This window comes from Eptatretus burgeri, chromosome 4 (assembly GCF_056783735.1).
Source record: "Eptatretus burgeri isolate ZD-2024b chromosome 4, Ebu_testis_v1, whole genome shotgun sequence".
In the NCBI taxonomy this organism is placed as follows: Eukaryota; Metazoa; Chordata; class Myxini; order Myxiniformes; family Myxinidae; genus Eptatretus; species Eptatretus burgeri.
In genome coordinates, this window is record NC_140964.1 from 108,045,914 (window position 1) to 108,060,503 (window position 14,590).

The 14,590-nt window shown below is 45.3% G+C and overlaps 1 protein-coding gene across 13 annotated transcripts in view; it reads left to right on the plus strand.

The window, feature by feature from the left end:
- The window catches only part of LOC147028865 (synaptic vesicle 2-related protein-like), a 360,308-nt gene that overhangs the window by 81,753 nt on the left and 263,965 nt on the right, over positions 1 to 14,590 (plus strand). For all 13 annotated transcript variants that reach the window (XR_015057745.1, XR_015057743.1, XR_015057747.1 and 10 more), the window contains one exon: positions 4,424 to 4,500. Coding sequence is in view for 9 of the 13 variants with exons in the window: in XM_085879631.1 (XP_085735757.1) it covers positions 4,424 to 4,500 (77 nt within the window). In the remaining 4 variants the exon portion in view is untranslated. The remainder of the gene's footprint in view (positions 1 to 4,423; positions 4,501 to 14,590) is intronic.

A 14,590-nucleotide genomic window follows, 5' to 3' on the forward strand; every position in this document is an offset into this window, starting at 1 on the left:
TATATTTTTTTCTTTAATTTGAAAGATGACAAATATCTTGCATGAGTTCCTGAGTCAGTTGTATGGCATGTACATTTAAATGACTGTTTTATGAATATAAATTACTTTTGACTGCAGCAAAATCATTGCTGTGATGCTCACATAAATTAAACCCACATATAACCAAAGGTAACAGAAAATGAATGTATAAAAATTTGGCACCATAATGCTAATAACCATTTGGACAGCTCTTTAGTCAGCTGCAATGTGTCAACTTATGGCTGTAGAAAATATGCAATGTACACAAGTGTTGAATATGTGGAAAAATTCCATAATCAGATAAGCTTAGCCTATTCATGGTAACATAGGTCTCCATACAAGCAGACAGCAGTATACTATAGAGCAGCCTTCACACATCTACACTGCCCCTGCAACCTCTCTTGCAGCCACAGCAAAGTAGTTCATGCCAGGTGTGAGAAGTCTCAGGAAGAGCTGTCCACTTCACTTCCCAGCCTCCATTCTCGATTTGGATCCAACCCCATTCACTCGGGGATGGAAGTTTGGAAACAACTACCAACATCCAGATATTTTCCTAAATTGCTTTCCATGTGAAAGAAGTCATGTGCCAAAAAAAATAATAATACATATTCTAAAACAGACTTCAAAATCAAATATTGAGCTTCAAAATAACTATAAGGTTGATTTCACGATTAACAATGATCCCGAGTTCAGTTGAGACTACCTGTGATAATCGAGTGTGCTTCCCCACCGTTTTTTTGCCTCGTTATCACTCCTTTTAGTCCAGTTATTGTTACTTCTGATCCCTCAGCTCAATCCATTTCCCCTCCTCCCTCAAAAATTCAAACAAAATATCTCACCTTCTTCACTTGGAAAAAAAATAGGAAAAAAACAACAGGAAAAAAAATACTCCGAAAATACCAACAACCAACAACCAACAACAACAACACAGGCTACTTGGTGGAGGCTACTATCAACCTAAAAGACAACTGGGTATGGGTCAGCAATTTAGAAATAAAGCAGAGGGATAATTGATACCCCAATGGTAGCCTCAGCAATTGACAATTGATAATTCAGCAATTCATAAACGTGAAGGACTCATAGGCTCAACCACTTCTGCTGTGGGAAATGTTGCAGGTGTGATGAAGAATATAAAAGATGCCCAAAACAAATCTCATAACTTACAAGCAATCAAATAAATTAAGAAAGGTAAAACTCACTAACTTCACAACAAAGGCAGAAATTAAGCCAAATAATAGGGTCAGGATCTCAAAAGTTAGAGGGAGCATTGGACTGCATTGAGTTCTTCAATTTTTAAAAAAAAAATTTCAATATATATATATATATATATATATATATATATATATATATATATATATATATATATATATATATATATATATATATATATATATATTGGAAGCGATTGAGAGTATTTATTATTTGGATGGTACCATTATTATATCAAATTCCACAAAAAAGGAAGATTACTTCAAGGTAAATGTAACATCTGGAACAAATGGAACATAAATGGGGCAAAAAAAGCTTTGAGATAAATAAATAATCAACAAAGTTACTTGAATCTCATAAATAGTTTCTTACTGTGTAAATATTCATTTAATAACACAAATGCCACCCTCATAAATTATTTATTCTGGCAAATGTTTGACAGTGCTCGTTTGTATATTGGAACTCAAAAAGTTTAAGTGGTTGATTGTGTCTCTGCTACATCTGAAATTATCAAATTTACACGATACAATTTTCACTATATGTGGTGATAGCATGGGTAAGGGAGCTGTTGAAGGTTTTATTTCTGAAATGGCAACGGGAACAAACACAGACCCTGGTTATCATCAAAGAAAGGGAATGTATAGTATAATGATGATACAAAAGTCGGCAATGGTTTTACTGTAGCAGTTCCATTTGAGGGTATATTTAGCCTGTCCCCTGCTCAATGGGAAATGGGGTTTTGCCATTGTGTGTGTGTGTGTATATGTGTGTGTGTGTGTGTGTGTGTGTGTGTGTGTGTGTGTGTGTGTGTGTGTGTGTGTGTGTGTGTGTGTGTGTGTGTGTGTGTGTGTGTGTGTGTGTGTGTGTGTGTGTGTGTGTTAGTCATACTTTTTGTGTCTATTCATTAGTATGGTCGCCTCGCGTTTTACACGTATTTGTGTAACGCGATTTTGAAATAGTGCGTGAGCATAATTAACACTTATTTTTGTTATGCACGGACTATATTTGAAATAACATGCTCCAGCGCCTGTTGAAGTATGTAATTTGTAATTGACGAGATCATGCTGTGCGGAACGCAGTGGGCAACGGCAACCACAAGCATGGGTAGATCAGCATCACAGGCAACCACAAGCATCAGCAACTCTTTCTCGCACGCCATTTTGAAGATCTTGTCCATGTGAACTTTGTCTTGGGTACATGTTATATCTGCAGTGTCTTAGTTTAAGGGGGCCACTAGTTTTATTAAAAGGCTTGAGGTCAGCATCGCCTAAAATCATCAATTTTCATTATCACCAGAAGGTGTACCAAGCAAAAAATTAACTTTCACCCTTTAAAAATCGTGTGAATAAATTATTGAAATATCAGGTGCTTTTTTCCAATCCATTTCTCACCTGTGTTGCAAGGAGAGCAAAGGTGGTGTATAATCAGAAATACTGTTTGATAGGGCGACACATGACTGCTATATGAACAAGTCTGGAGACGGCGATGGTTCACGAGCAATGTACACGGTTCGCCTTTTTTATTTTTTGACCTTCGAGGGGACGCCACGGGCAAACTGGTGGGAATTGGGAAAAACGTAAATGATGAAAGTTGTAGCACTCGAAGAGCACTACTTGCATACCAACCTTCATTCGAAACAGTTGAAAACCCGAGGAGCTCGATGCTCAATTTATTGATTTTTTTTTGACATTTTCTAAGTTCGTGACTTTGTGACCTTGACCTTGGGACAAAAATGAAAAATCGAGCTCCGTGGGGCTATTCAGGTGCCATTGGGCTAACCAAATACTGAAACCCTTGCCAGATTCGACAAACCCCCTCGGAGAAGATGTAACTTGAAATCGGCTACCCCCTAAAAACGCATGTTTTTTGGGCGTGGCTCCGTCCATAATGGGCACACCACGCCCATTCTCAGAAAAACACAACTAGATCATGATATAAACCTCCCACCAAAATTTTATCAGGATCGGATCAAAACCCACGGAGCTATGCTCGGGGCAGACAGACAGACAGATAGACAGACAGACAGACAGACACACACCCATAACGAATATAGTGGTCACTTACTGTCTCATGAACCAATAAAATGGAAATTTTGAACAAAAAAAAAGTATTGAAAATAGCAAGTGTTTTCTGAATCGATCTGAATCGATACAAACCAATTTGGCAACAAGAAGATATGGAAGGTATTTCATGCCATTATATTAATCTTTCATATATTTCTGAAATATAAACATAATTATTTTCTGAAACATAAATATCAGAAAGAAGGACAAGGCTTCAAGAAAATTATCATTTTTATGTCCAAGGATTCCTGCAATATAAAGGTGTTCGGTGTTTCAATTAAAACACGTTTGAATTGCGAACATACCCCGTGGGAGTTCATTCATACAACTCTCAGGTGAGCGATAGCACGTACAACCTATAGTTTTGAAATTTGGTAAGATTTTCATCGCATCAGAAAAAGAAACCAGAACACCTGACAAGAGTGAGGCTCGTTTCATATCATCATTTGCGACTTAATATTGCGTTGGGCATCGCCCAGCGCATTTAATTATTTTATTAATAATTTAAATAAAATGGGCCGAAAGGGCGTTTCTCCGCACAAAGGACCGGAATCGCACTTTGGGATCAGTTACTGCCTGGGGAATGGTCTCTGGAATACACCTGTCAAGTTTAGTTCGGTTCAGTCCACTAATAACCGAGAAATAATAATTTTAAGAAAATGGGCTGAAAGGGCCGTATCTCAGGCCAAAGGGCCATAATCTCACTTTTGTCTCATATCAGTTCGTACCTGCAGAGTGACCTCAAGAATATACATGTCTAACTTGGTCCGGTTTCTTTCACGAATAACCGAGAAATAGACGTTCAAATGAACTGTACACAAGAAAAGAGAGAACTCGAGTGGCGCTTCGAGCCCGTGGGGTAAAAATGTTCTGCAACATAACATGAAAATTGGAGATTTTCAATAAAAGACTGGTTTTATACTGATCTTGATGAACCTACGAATGTGGTTTCAATTAAAATGTTAAATAATGATAAGCTTTTAAAGTTGATAAAAGAGATTAAAGATTCAGTATGGATTTTATTGGTTTCCATGTTATGAAAAATATTTTTATGGACACAAGAATATCCATAAATTCAGATGAATATATAATGTTACAAGTTGGTGGAATTATTTAAAATGTTTCCTGAACAGGTTTGTGGAATTATTTTCCTACTACGGCATTGTTCTGCTTACCACGGAGATGATGGGAATGGACAGCAGCTGTGGAGGTACGATGCACGCATTTCTGTTCATCACTCTTTCCTTACTTTTCACCACCATCAGTCGTCTTTCTTCCTGTTCATATAATTGTTTCATTTCCCTTCATAACGTAGCAGCAGAAGAGTGAGGGTAGGAAGGAAAGCTCACATGTACTACCCCAGACAAAAATCACACCATAGTCAAGGCCAAATAAAATAAATTATTTGTTTCTCGTCCCCACCCACTTTCTTTTTGATGGCTGACTCTTTTTTTGATACTATTTTCTCTCCAGATCTAAAACAAATAAATAAGCGAACTGAATGATTCATACTCCACGCACTTATTTTTGGAGGCCCTACATTGGTGGGTTGTTTTTCCCTCTCCTCCATCAAATTTACTCATTATTCTTTTATTTTTTGTCATTGGAGTCTGGATCCCAGACCAATAGTTAATGATTTAGTGGTCCCTATGGGTTACTGACAAAGTGCAGTAGACCTAGGTCTTAAAATACTCTTCATTTGTGAATGCATCCAGAAGGCTGGTAGAAAGTTTTTGAAAACCTTGGTATGCTTGCAGGGTGTTTAACTGATCCCAAACTCTGGGGGATATTTTCAACGAATTTGCAAATGGGCAATTCCATCAGGGATCGCCCATCGATGACGACTACCACACAGCTCGGGTCAATAGTGCAAGTCCGTATATATCTAGCATGTACAAGTACACAGTACAGCATACAGTGCCACTGCTGCAGTGGATGTTGACGTATATATGGTACATGATCAACGTCATTGGTCTGGTAGCTTTCACCATGTGGTGGCCCTCTTGGAAAAAAAAAAATCTGGAAAATATCAAATAGTAATGCACCCGTCCCTCATTTTTTTTTGGAAAAGCCCGGACGAGAAACTAATAATTTATTTTACTTAGCTTAAGATACAGTAACTATAAACTTCTACAGTTTGCTGTAGTCATACTTAATTTACCATAATATAGCATGGTGTTGTGTTTTTGTACCTATTGTACTAGAGTATTGTTAACTGCAGTAATAATACATTTACTACAGTATAACTGTAATATATTCCAAAAGTTGAGTTCGAGGAAATAGGGACCAAGTTATAAGACTGTCGATCTTAAGCTGTGTGGAGAGATTGTAAGAGTTTGGAAAATTTTTGATCGCTTTGGATAGTGAACTATGTCTTGTGAATGAGGAATTTCTACCGGCTCATGGTTGCAGTAATTTTGGGTAGTTTGTAGACGGGGAGTGGTAGCCGGGGGGTGGGGGGGGAGGCTTTGGGAAATATTATTGATCCGATTATTTCCTGTGCCATTAAAAAAAACATGAACACACGATTATTGTTGATACAATTTGCAGTTTATTTATTTGACATCAAAGGACATACATGAGGTGCAAACCTCTGACAGAGATAAATGCTGAGTAATTACATGTCCATTTCATTGTGCCCTAATCACATTATGCTGCATTGTGGCACATGTTTTCATATGGGGTTCCATTGTAAAAGTAACGATCTCAATACCTGGTATGTCCATCCATCTCAATACCATCAATGTGCAGGGATTGTGTTTGCAGTACTCTGGGGCTGTTTGAAACAAATTGTGTAGATGGGTCATGCAAATGTATTGGTAATGAGCGGGGGAGTCATTATCATGGGATGTCCACTTCTTGGCATATCTCTTGTTGATCCAGTGGCTTGATAACGTCTTCCGTGGCCATAAACAGTTCCTCCCCAGACGTTAGAGCCTTGCAACATGGATAATGGAAGACCCTATTTGAAGGTGTCCAATGATTTGATTCCTCTCATTTTCTAACAGACGTGGCATCCACATTTTGGTGTCTCATAAAGACTTTAAAATTCGCCCAGAATACCTCATAGTTACGTCAAGAACCTCAATTCCGTGACCATTCTCTGGTTAGTAAGGTTTGACGATTGATTTGACTTCTATTGACCTTTTATAAAAAATTTAGCTCCCATGTCCCTCCCAAAAATCCCAGCAGTTTTTGCAAGAGGCCCAAATCCAAGATGGCTGGCGGCGCCATCTTGAAAAATTAAGTTTTGAACTGGAGCAACTGGAATCATGTTCCAATACACTTTTCGGGTAAGTTGAGCACGAGGTTTCCGAATCTGACATTAGTTTGACATTATGACATCATTTTGACCCAGAAATCCAAGATGGCCACCATCCGGTAGAGCGAAAACGTAACTTTTGTACTTAAAGCAACTACCTCCAGAAAGATCTCTTGCAGTAAAGTAAACTGATGAATAATATATATATAATTAATGAATGCAGGAAAAGAAAACTCATTACACTTCAAAATAAGCTCTTTTTAATGTCTCTAACTTGAACAGTTTGCAAATGAAACTACTTAAAACATGTCAATACAAAATCATTTTACCCTGCAAATGATACTTTTTGGCCATTTTCTGTCGACAAATGACACCACAACACAAATGAAACACATTCTAGAAAAAACATTTTCGAAAAAAACATACTTAGAAGTCACCAATTATGCTTTCCTGTCATACTTCACATTGTTATGACATTGTAACTGATGAATTAATATGACCTTGAGAGATATGATCAGTCCGAATCAGAGCATTCTGCCTCACGAGATTCTGAATCATCAGATTCCGATGAATCCCCCCTCCTCTGTACATCATCATCTCCGTCCTCATCCACCCTCCTTGCTATCATCTTCCTCGCTCTCTTCAGCTGGCCCTGGTGCAGGTAGATGTGTTGGGAGTTCCTTGCTGCTAGTCACCCCATGAAGGGTGACGGTGGCATTGATGGCGGTAGTGGTGGGTCGCTTTGTGATGTGCTGTGTGATGAGGGAGGTGAGAGAGAATATGCTGGGAGACAGATCTACCCCCTTCTTCCCCTGCAAAGCAGATAGCAGCTAGACCAGGAGAGGTGAGAGCTCTTCCTCCACTTCTAGCTCCTCAACTCTTGGCGGCCACAGGTTGAATTTGATTGACTTGACGTCATCCTTCAACTGCTCAGCCACGTTGTGCACCAGTTGCTCACTGTTGACACCGATGGCAGAGAGCGCTGCTTCGACATATGAACCACCCCAGCCGTGTCATACATTAGGTCGCTGTGGTTTCTCTGAGGGTGGGAGTAGAAGCCGATCTTGCCTTCAAACTCCCAGGTCAGGATATCTTTGATAAAGAATGTCTTGACGCCGGTTGTTGGGAATCCATACCGAGATTTGATAGAGCTGTAGTCTTTGAGGAGGCTCTGCAGTGACCTTAGGTTATGCTCATCAAAGATAACTATTCTGATGTGGGTAAAGAAGATAGTCTGAGGCTCAGGGAGATTGACATTGTGCATGCATGGGAGTTTGAAATCTTTACTCATTTTCTGGTAACTACGCACATATTTCAACCAGCATTTGTTGTGATGTCTGACCGCAATCGCGTAGGGGTCATCAGCTGCATAATCGATCACACAGTTGATTCTGTCTCGCATTTTCTGATCTTCGAGGGCCACCGTGTGGCTCTTTAAGGCTGCCCATGCAGGATGGTACGATATCAGGGACAGATTTAATTCAGGGTGCTTGGCCAACTCCTGTTTACAGCACCACACACATTTTGATTTTTAATGTATCAGCCCTTCTACACGCGATCGCAGCTGATTGGCAGGTGGAGCGGCAGCTGAGGGGAAATCCTCAGACATGGACGAAGACCAAGATTGGCATTCCTCAACCTCTCGTGTTTTATGTCTTGTCTTGGCCTGTTCCAGTTTCTTGGCCTTCCATATGATCCACCTAGATGATTTATGGACACATTGTACGCCCGGACCATTATCCCAATGAACCGTTGCGTAGATGTCTCCAAACTTGTCAAGACCATTCCATAACAGGGCCTTTTTCTTGAGATTTTCCCAATTCTCAATGGAGACAATGGCATCGGTGGCTTCATTGCAAAGCCCGCCACACAGGAGGACACACGAAACGGTGGACATTGTCTTGACAGCTATCTTCTCAATACTGTGCTTCGCAGTGCTGTCTCGTATACTCGTACATTCCCTGGAAAGACAGAAATAGTACATGAAGAATATGTGTGTGATATGAAACTACACACACACACAAACAAAAAAATACAAAAAAATAACAATTCACGAAGCAGGACCTCAATTCCGTGACCATTATAGATTTAGCAGAAATAATGTGTTCATTCATGATCCTTGGTGCTCCCATTCAAAAGTTATGTTTTCGCTCTACCGGATGGTGGCCATCTTGAATTTCTGGGTCAAAATGATGTTGGAACATCAAACTATTGTCAGATTCGGAATCCTCATGGTCAGGTCAGGTATGGGAGCATGCGCCAGAGCAGCGCGTCGCTGCGTCCACTTTCCGCCGGTACTCCATGGGCCTCCGTCTGGCCATCCCCCAGGCAGATGCCTGGCCCATCCCCATCTCCTTGAGATGCCGATCAACCTGCTGCAACCACGAGGCCCGTGGTTGGCCCATTGGCCTCCTCCACTCACGAGACTCCCTCGCTGAAAGAATCTGGTGAGCAGGATCAGCATCATGAAAACGAGCCACATGTCCATACAGACAGCCACAGCTGACACTCACGGATTATGCAGGTAACAAATCTCATATGAGTCTCTCTCAGCAACCGCTCGTTGGACACAAAGTCCGACCAGCGATAGCCAAGTATTTACCGAAGAGCCCAGGTACCAAAGGAATTAAGTCTCCGTCTCAGATCCTTGGTCAGAGTCCAAGTCTCACATCCGTAGAGCAAGTCTGGAAGCACGAATGACCTGAAGACTTGGACTTTCGTCCTCCTGCACAGGTAACAACAGCACCACCACCATGACCCAGTGAATCCATGACTCCCCAGACCCAACACAGATGTCTATTGACCTTTGACTCTCAGCCAGCAGAGACATGAATATCACTGCCAAGGTAAGTGAATCTCTCTACGACGTCAACATCCTCACCACAAACAGACACAGACAGGACAGCAGCATTCAAGATGTCATTGAAAGCCTGGATCTTAGTTTTGACCCAGGAAACCCATAATCCCAGTGGCTCTGACTCCTCATTCAGCACCTCGAGGGCCCCCAAAAGGATATCTAAAGTCTCTTCAAAGATGACTGCATCATCTGCGAAATCAAGGTCAGAGATCTTGACATTCCCAAACGATGCACCGCAGCTTGATCTCTCTGACATCTGCCCAAGAATCCAGTCCATACAAGTGCTGAAAAGTGTGGTGGCCAGTACGCACCCCTGACAAACTCCAGTAACAACTGGAAATAAGTCAGAGATGGTACAACCACATCTCACAGCACTCTCAGTACCAGAGTAGAGTTCAGACATCAGATCGATCAGTTTTGGTGGCACCCCATAAAGACGAAGAATCCTCCAGAGGGCATCCCGATTCACTGAATCGAACACTTTACAGAGATCAACAAAGGCTGCAAGCAGCCCCTGCTGAAACTTTTGTCTGCGTTTGATGAGGACCCGAAAAGCAAGGATACGGTCAATCATTGACTTCTTTGGTGTAAAGCCTGACTGCTCTGGACGCAGGTGCTCAAGCAAATAGTGGCGAACCCTATCAAGAATTAACTGAGCAAAAACCTTGCCTGGCACTGAGAGCAGCGTCACCCCTCGGTTGTTGTTGCAGTCTTGGCGATCACCCTTCCCTTTCCAGAGAAGGACAACAAGGCCCCTCTTCCAGTCAGTTGGGATGATACCTGTGTTCCAGGCAGAGCACAGAACTGCATGCAACGACATGAGTGCAGCATTTCCACCAGCCTTGAGAAGTTCGCATGGATGCCACAGATTCCTGGAGCTTTACCCCATTTCAACTGGTTCACCGCAGCCTGTGTTTCCACAAGCGAAGGTGGATCACTGCTGATTGGAGGGTCAGCAACAGGGATTGTACCACCCCTGACGTCCAACTTGACAGCTTGTGGATCAGCCTGGTTCAACCGCTCAAAGTAACCGGCCCAGCGGGCCTTCTCTTCGGACTCCACTGTCAAGAGCCTACCACCCTCTGCTCTAACTGCAGTACACCGAGGGATGGGCTTGGATGAACGCAATGCACGAATTCCCCTGTAAGCAGGACGAGAATCCCTTGACCACAGATGATGGTCTTATGGTGATGCTCATGGTCGACTTACCCAATAAAGTGACTTTGTACATGATTCTAGTTGCTCTGGTTCAAAACTGAATTTTTCAAGATGGTACCGCCAGCCATCTTGGATTTGGGCCTCCGGCAAAAAATGCTGGGATTTTTGGGAGGGACATTGAGGCTAAATTTTTTTATAAATGGTCAATCGATGTCAAATCAATCGTCAAACCTTACTAGCCAGAGAATGGTCATGGAATTGAGGTTCTTGACCTTACTATCATGTTATCTTTAAAATCCTGAGCGTGTCTGAGATGCACATGATGAACGATTATTGCACGAAGCAATTAAGTTTTGTGGAGACTTGCAATCAGGTTCTGCACATCCCTCATGCCAAAACGTCCTTTGGAATAAGAGATCGAACATCTTCAACAATGACATTACTGTGGTGTACTGAATAGAAGATGCTTAGCAGGCAGACACGAGCGGGGGAACAGTCGAGCTGGGCTGTGTTGCACAAGCGCGAGCGCGGGCGTACTTTGCCCGCGGCTCTCCTTTATTACGTATTCAGCATACTCACGAGCCGGGCGACTCCAGCATTACTACAACGCCTCAGGCGGCGCGCACACCTTATATCCCTTGCAGACCCGATGACCACGACGACCACTCCTCCCATCATCATGCCCCGCCCTGCATGCCAGCAGGCTACACCACACTCCTCCCTCCTAAAACTATGATTATTAAATGATCACCATCATAATAAGCATAAACAACACGAAGGACTACGGTATAATAGTCGACAAGGCACAAAAAATGAAAACAGCGAAGTATAACAGCACATCACATCATATAATGCGTGAAAGCGAGCTAATGGAGCTGCCACGGCCAGGTTCCGAAGACGGAGGTGCACACAGCACCCCCCAAACTCTGGCCGCGTTACCGATATGAAGCAGCAAGGCGAAAAGCACAGCAGCCCTACACAGCGGAAACGCCCCCAGGCGGCTCATGCTGACATGGCCCTCGGCGAGGCCATGGCGATCTCCCGAGCAAACCTCCCCCGGCACCATCAAACGCCTCCGGCCCACTTCCCCCAGGCAGACCCGACGTAGATAAACATTCCGAGGCCGGAAGCCCGCTGTCTGGAAGCCGTGGCGCCAGCGCTAGCCTCGATCGACCTTGGATGGGGGCGCTGAACAGCGCCGCTGGCTGGATGCACTCAATGCTCCAAAACAACCCACGCACCACAATCAGTTGAGACGCCAACACCCGTCTAAACGGCCTTGAGCGAACACAGAGAGCTGCGCCCGCAACCAGAGGTGGGGGTAACGCCGACCAGCGCACCAGTCTTGGCTCCGAGTCGATCTCCGAGACCCACACGGCAGTTAGACGGTAACAATTCCATTTAAACCACACTTCAATCATAGGCTCGTTAGAAATCACTACGAACATCATTTGAACCATTGCAAACTCATTTTTCCGTACAGCGCGTTCTTTTGATAAATCCCAGCACATGACAAAGCAACTACCCGCGGCCCGGGACAATGGAAGGCCAACCCAACCTTTTTATTCGCCACCACCGCTCTCAAAGCCACCACATCACAATGATCATAATACAAATCCCATTGATTGATCTCCGCCAAACCCACTCTCACATGGGAACTGCTGGCATTTATTTCAACAACGTTAAACTGCATCACTAGAGCAAGGAAAAACACATATGCAATGAACAGCAACCCTCAACCCACATCACGAGTCCGTCTCTTGGTTGTCGACTCGATGTTGTGACTCGCGACTTCCTTTAACGCCACGGGCTCACCGCAACCTGTTGAAGCTGCCTGAACAACACCGGCGCGCATTGCCTCCCGAACGCTGCCGAAACGCGGGAACTCATCGCGAGAGCTGATACGGCTCTCGCCGCTCCCGAACCGTACATCACCGCCGCAGGCAGCAATGAACGGCCGCTCCCATTGCATCGACGCGGCTCCCGCCGCCAGAACCTTGCCCTCGGTACTCGACGAAGGCATCGAAGAGAGCACTGGCACACCTGGAGGTACGAACCGGAGATCCAGCCCGAGGTGCACTAGCCAGTCCCGACCCAAAAGGGCGGGCCCCTCCCCTCGCACCACGAACACCGAGAGCCGGGCGCGTCGACCTCGGCAGCGCACCGAGACGTCGGCCCTCGCAAGCGGTGCAATCGCCTCACCGGTGTACGTGTACAGCGACAAGGCCGTCTTGACCAGGCGAACACCGCGAAGACCACGAGCCGCCTGTTCACCCATGACCGACACCACAGCCCCGGTGTCCACGCAAAACACGGTCGGCTCGCCATTCACCTCGACCTCCACCGTGAACGGCGTCGTCATCTCCGAACCAACGGAAAACAGACTCAACCGTGGTTGCATCTCCTGCTCCGGCCCGCCGGCATCGCCATGCCCCGGTTGCAGGCCGATCTCCAGGTCACTGGGGTCCTCCCGCACCTCGTCATCCAAGACCCCAATGGAGGCCCCCGCCATCCGACACACACGCTTCAAATGTCCCACCTTGTGACAATGCAAACACACAGTGTTCTTATACGGGCACATTTGTCGCAGGTGAACAGGCGGCGCAACCGCTTCGCCGGTGTATGCGCGCGATGCGCAGGCAGCACGAGTGGACTCAATTCGACACCCGATCAGTGCCCCGATCACTTCAACCTCCCCTGCCACTGATCTTGTCATCTCCGGATCAATTGGAAGCAGGTCTAACTCCGGCAGCATCTCCCGCTCCGGGTCGCTGGAATCTCTGTGCCCCGGCCGCAAAACTCAACCCGGGGTGTCACCGTGCACGCCATGCACCGAACACCATGCCGGCAGTAGGTCTTGACCCGGGACGGAAGGACCGCTTCGCACACCGCCATCTATGACTGTAATGATGGGCGATGACTCTCGGCGCACACCCCGTAGACATCCTCGAGTGCTCAGACCGCCGTCCGAGTGACTGCATTGCAACGCTCGCCCACGACCCGCGCTGCAGACCGTGCGCGCGGCCGTACGCGCCTGGCACATCGCGCTGACCTCCGGACCATCTGCTGTGCCCCGACCATCGAGACCCCGGACATTCTTTAGAGCTTGTGCGACGTCCAACGCCGCGTTCGAGCCAAACCGCGTGTCCTCGTTCTTTAGCCGTGGCTCTGCAGAAATCATTCCCCCGATTCGTCGTGCCTCAATGAAACGAACAGTGAGCGCGGCCGTTGCCCACTCGACGTGGCCGAAGTCTATTCCGACGAAGGCGGGCACGCGTTCGTGCGCCGTGCACTGGCCCTCTGCCATGCTCGTGCTGGCGAGACCCTTGGCTCCGTAGCCTGGAACCGCACGGGTTATTTGCTGCCCTGCACACGCCGATCCGAAGATCCTCGTCAGCCAACTGTGGTGTACTGAATAGAAGATGCTTAGCAGGCAGACACGAGCGGGGGAACAGTCGAGCCAGGCTGTGTTGCACAAGCGCGAGCGCGGGCGTACTTTGCCCACGGCTCTCCTTTATTACGTATTCAGCACACTCACGAGCCAGGCGACTCCAGCATTACTACAACGCCTCAGGCGGCGCGCACACCTTATATCCCTTGCAGACCCGATGACCACGACGACCACTCCTCCCATCATCATGCCCCGCCCTGCATGCCAGCAGGCTACACCACAATTACAAATTCTACATGTTAAATTTTTTAATGGCAGAGTGTATATAAGAACTAAGGTGGAGGGAACTAGGGAGGGAGAGAAAGTGGAGAAGAATTGCGAGTCATTACTGTATTTGATCTGTTCAATGCCCGGCAAGAGTGCTTTGTGAATCATTTTGCCTTATCTCTTTCAAATTAAAATAGGCTTGGACTTCACCAGTCTGCCGAATAATTAATTTATTTCATGAGCATGAGGGATTTCTGACATCTGGGGGCTCAAACGGGATCGATATTCCCACCAGCAGTGTAAAATGCAGTGCAAACTGGTTTCAAGTTTCTGTCTTCTTCCACCTCCTTTCTGGTCTTGCACCT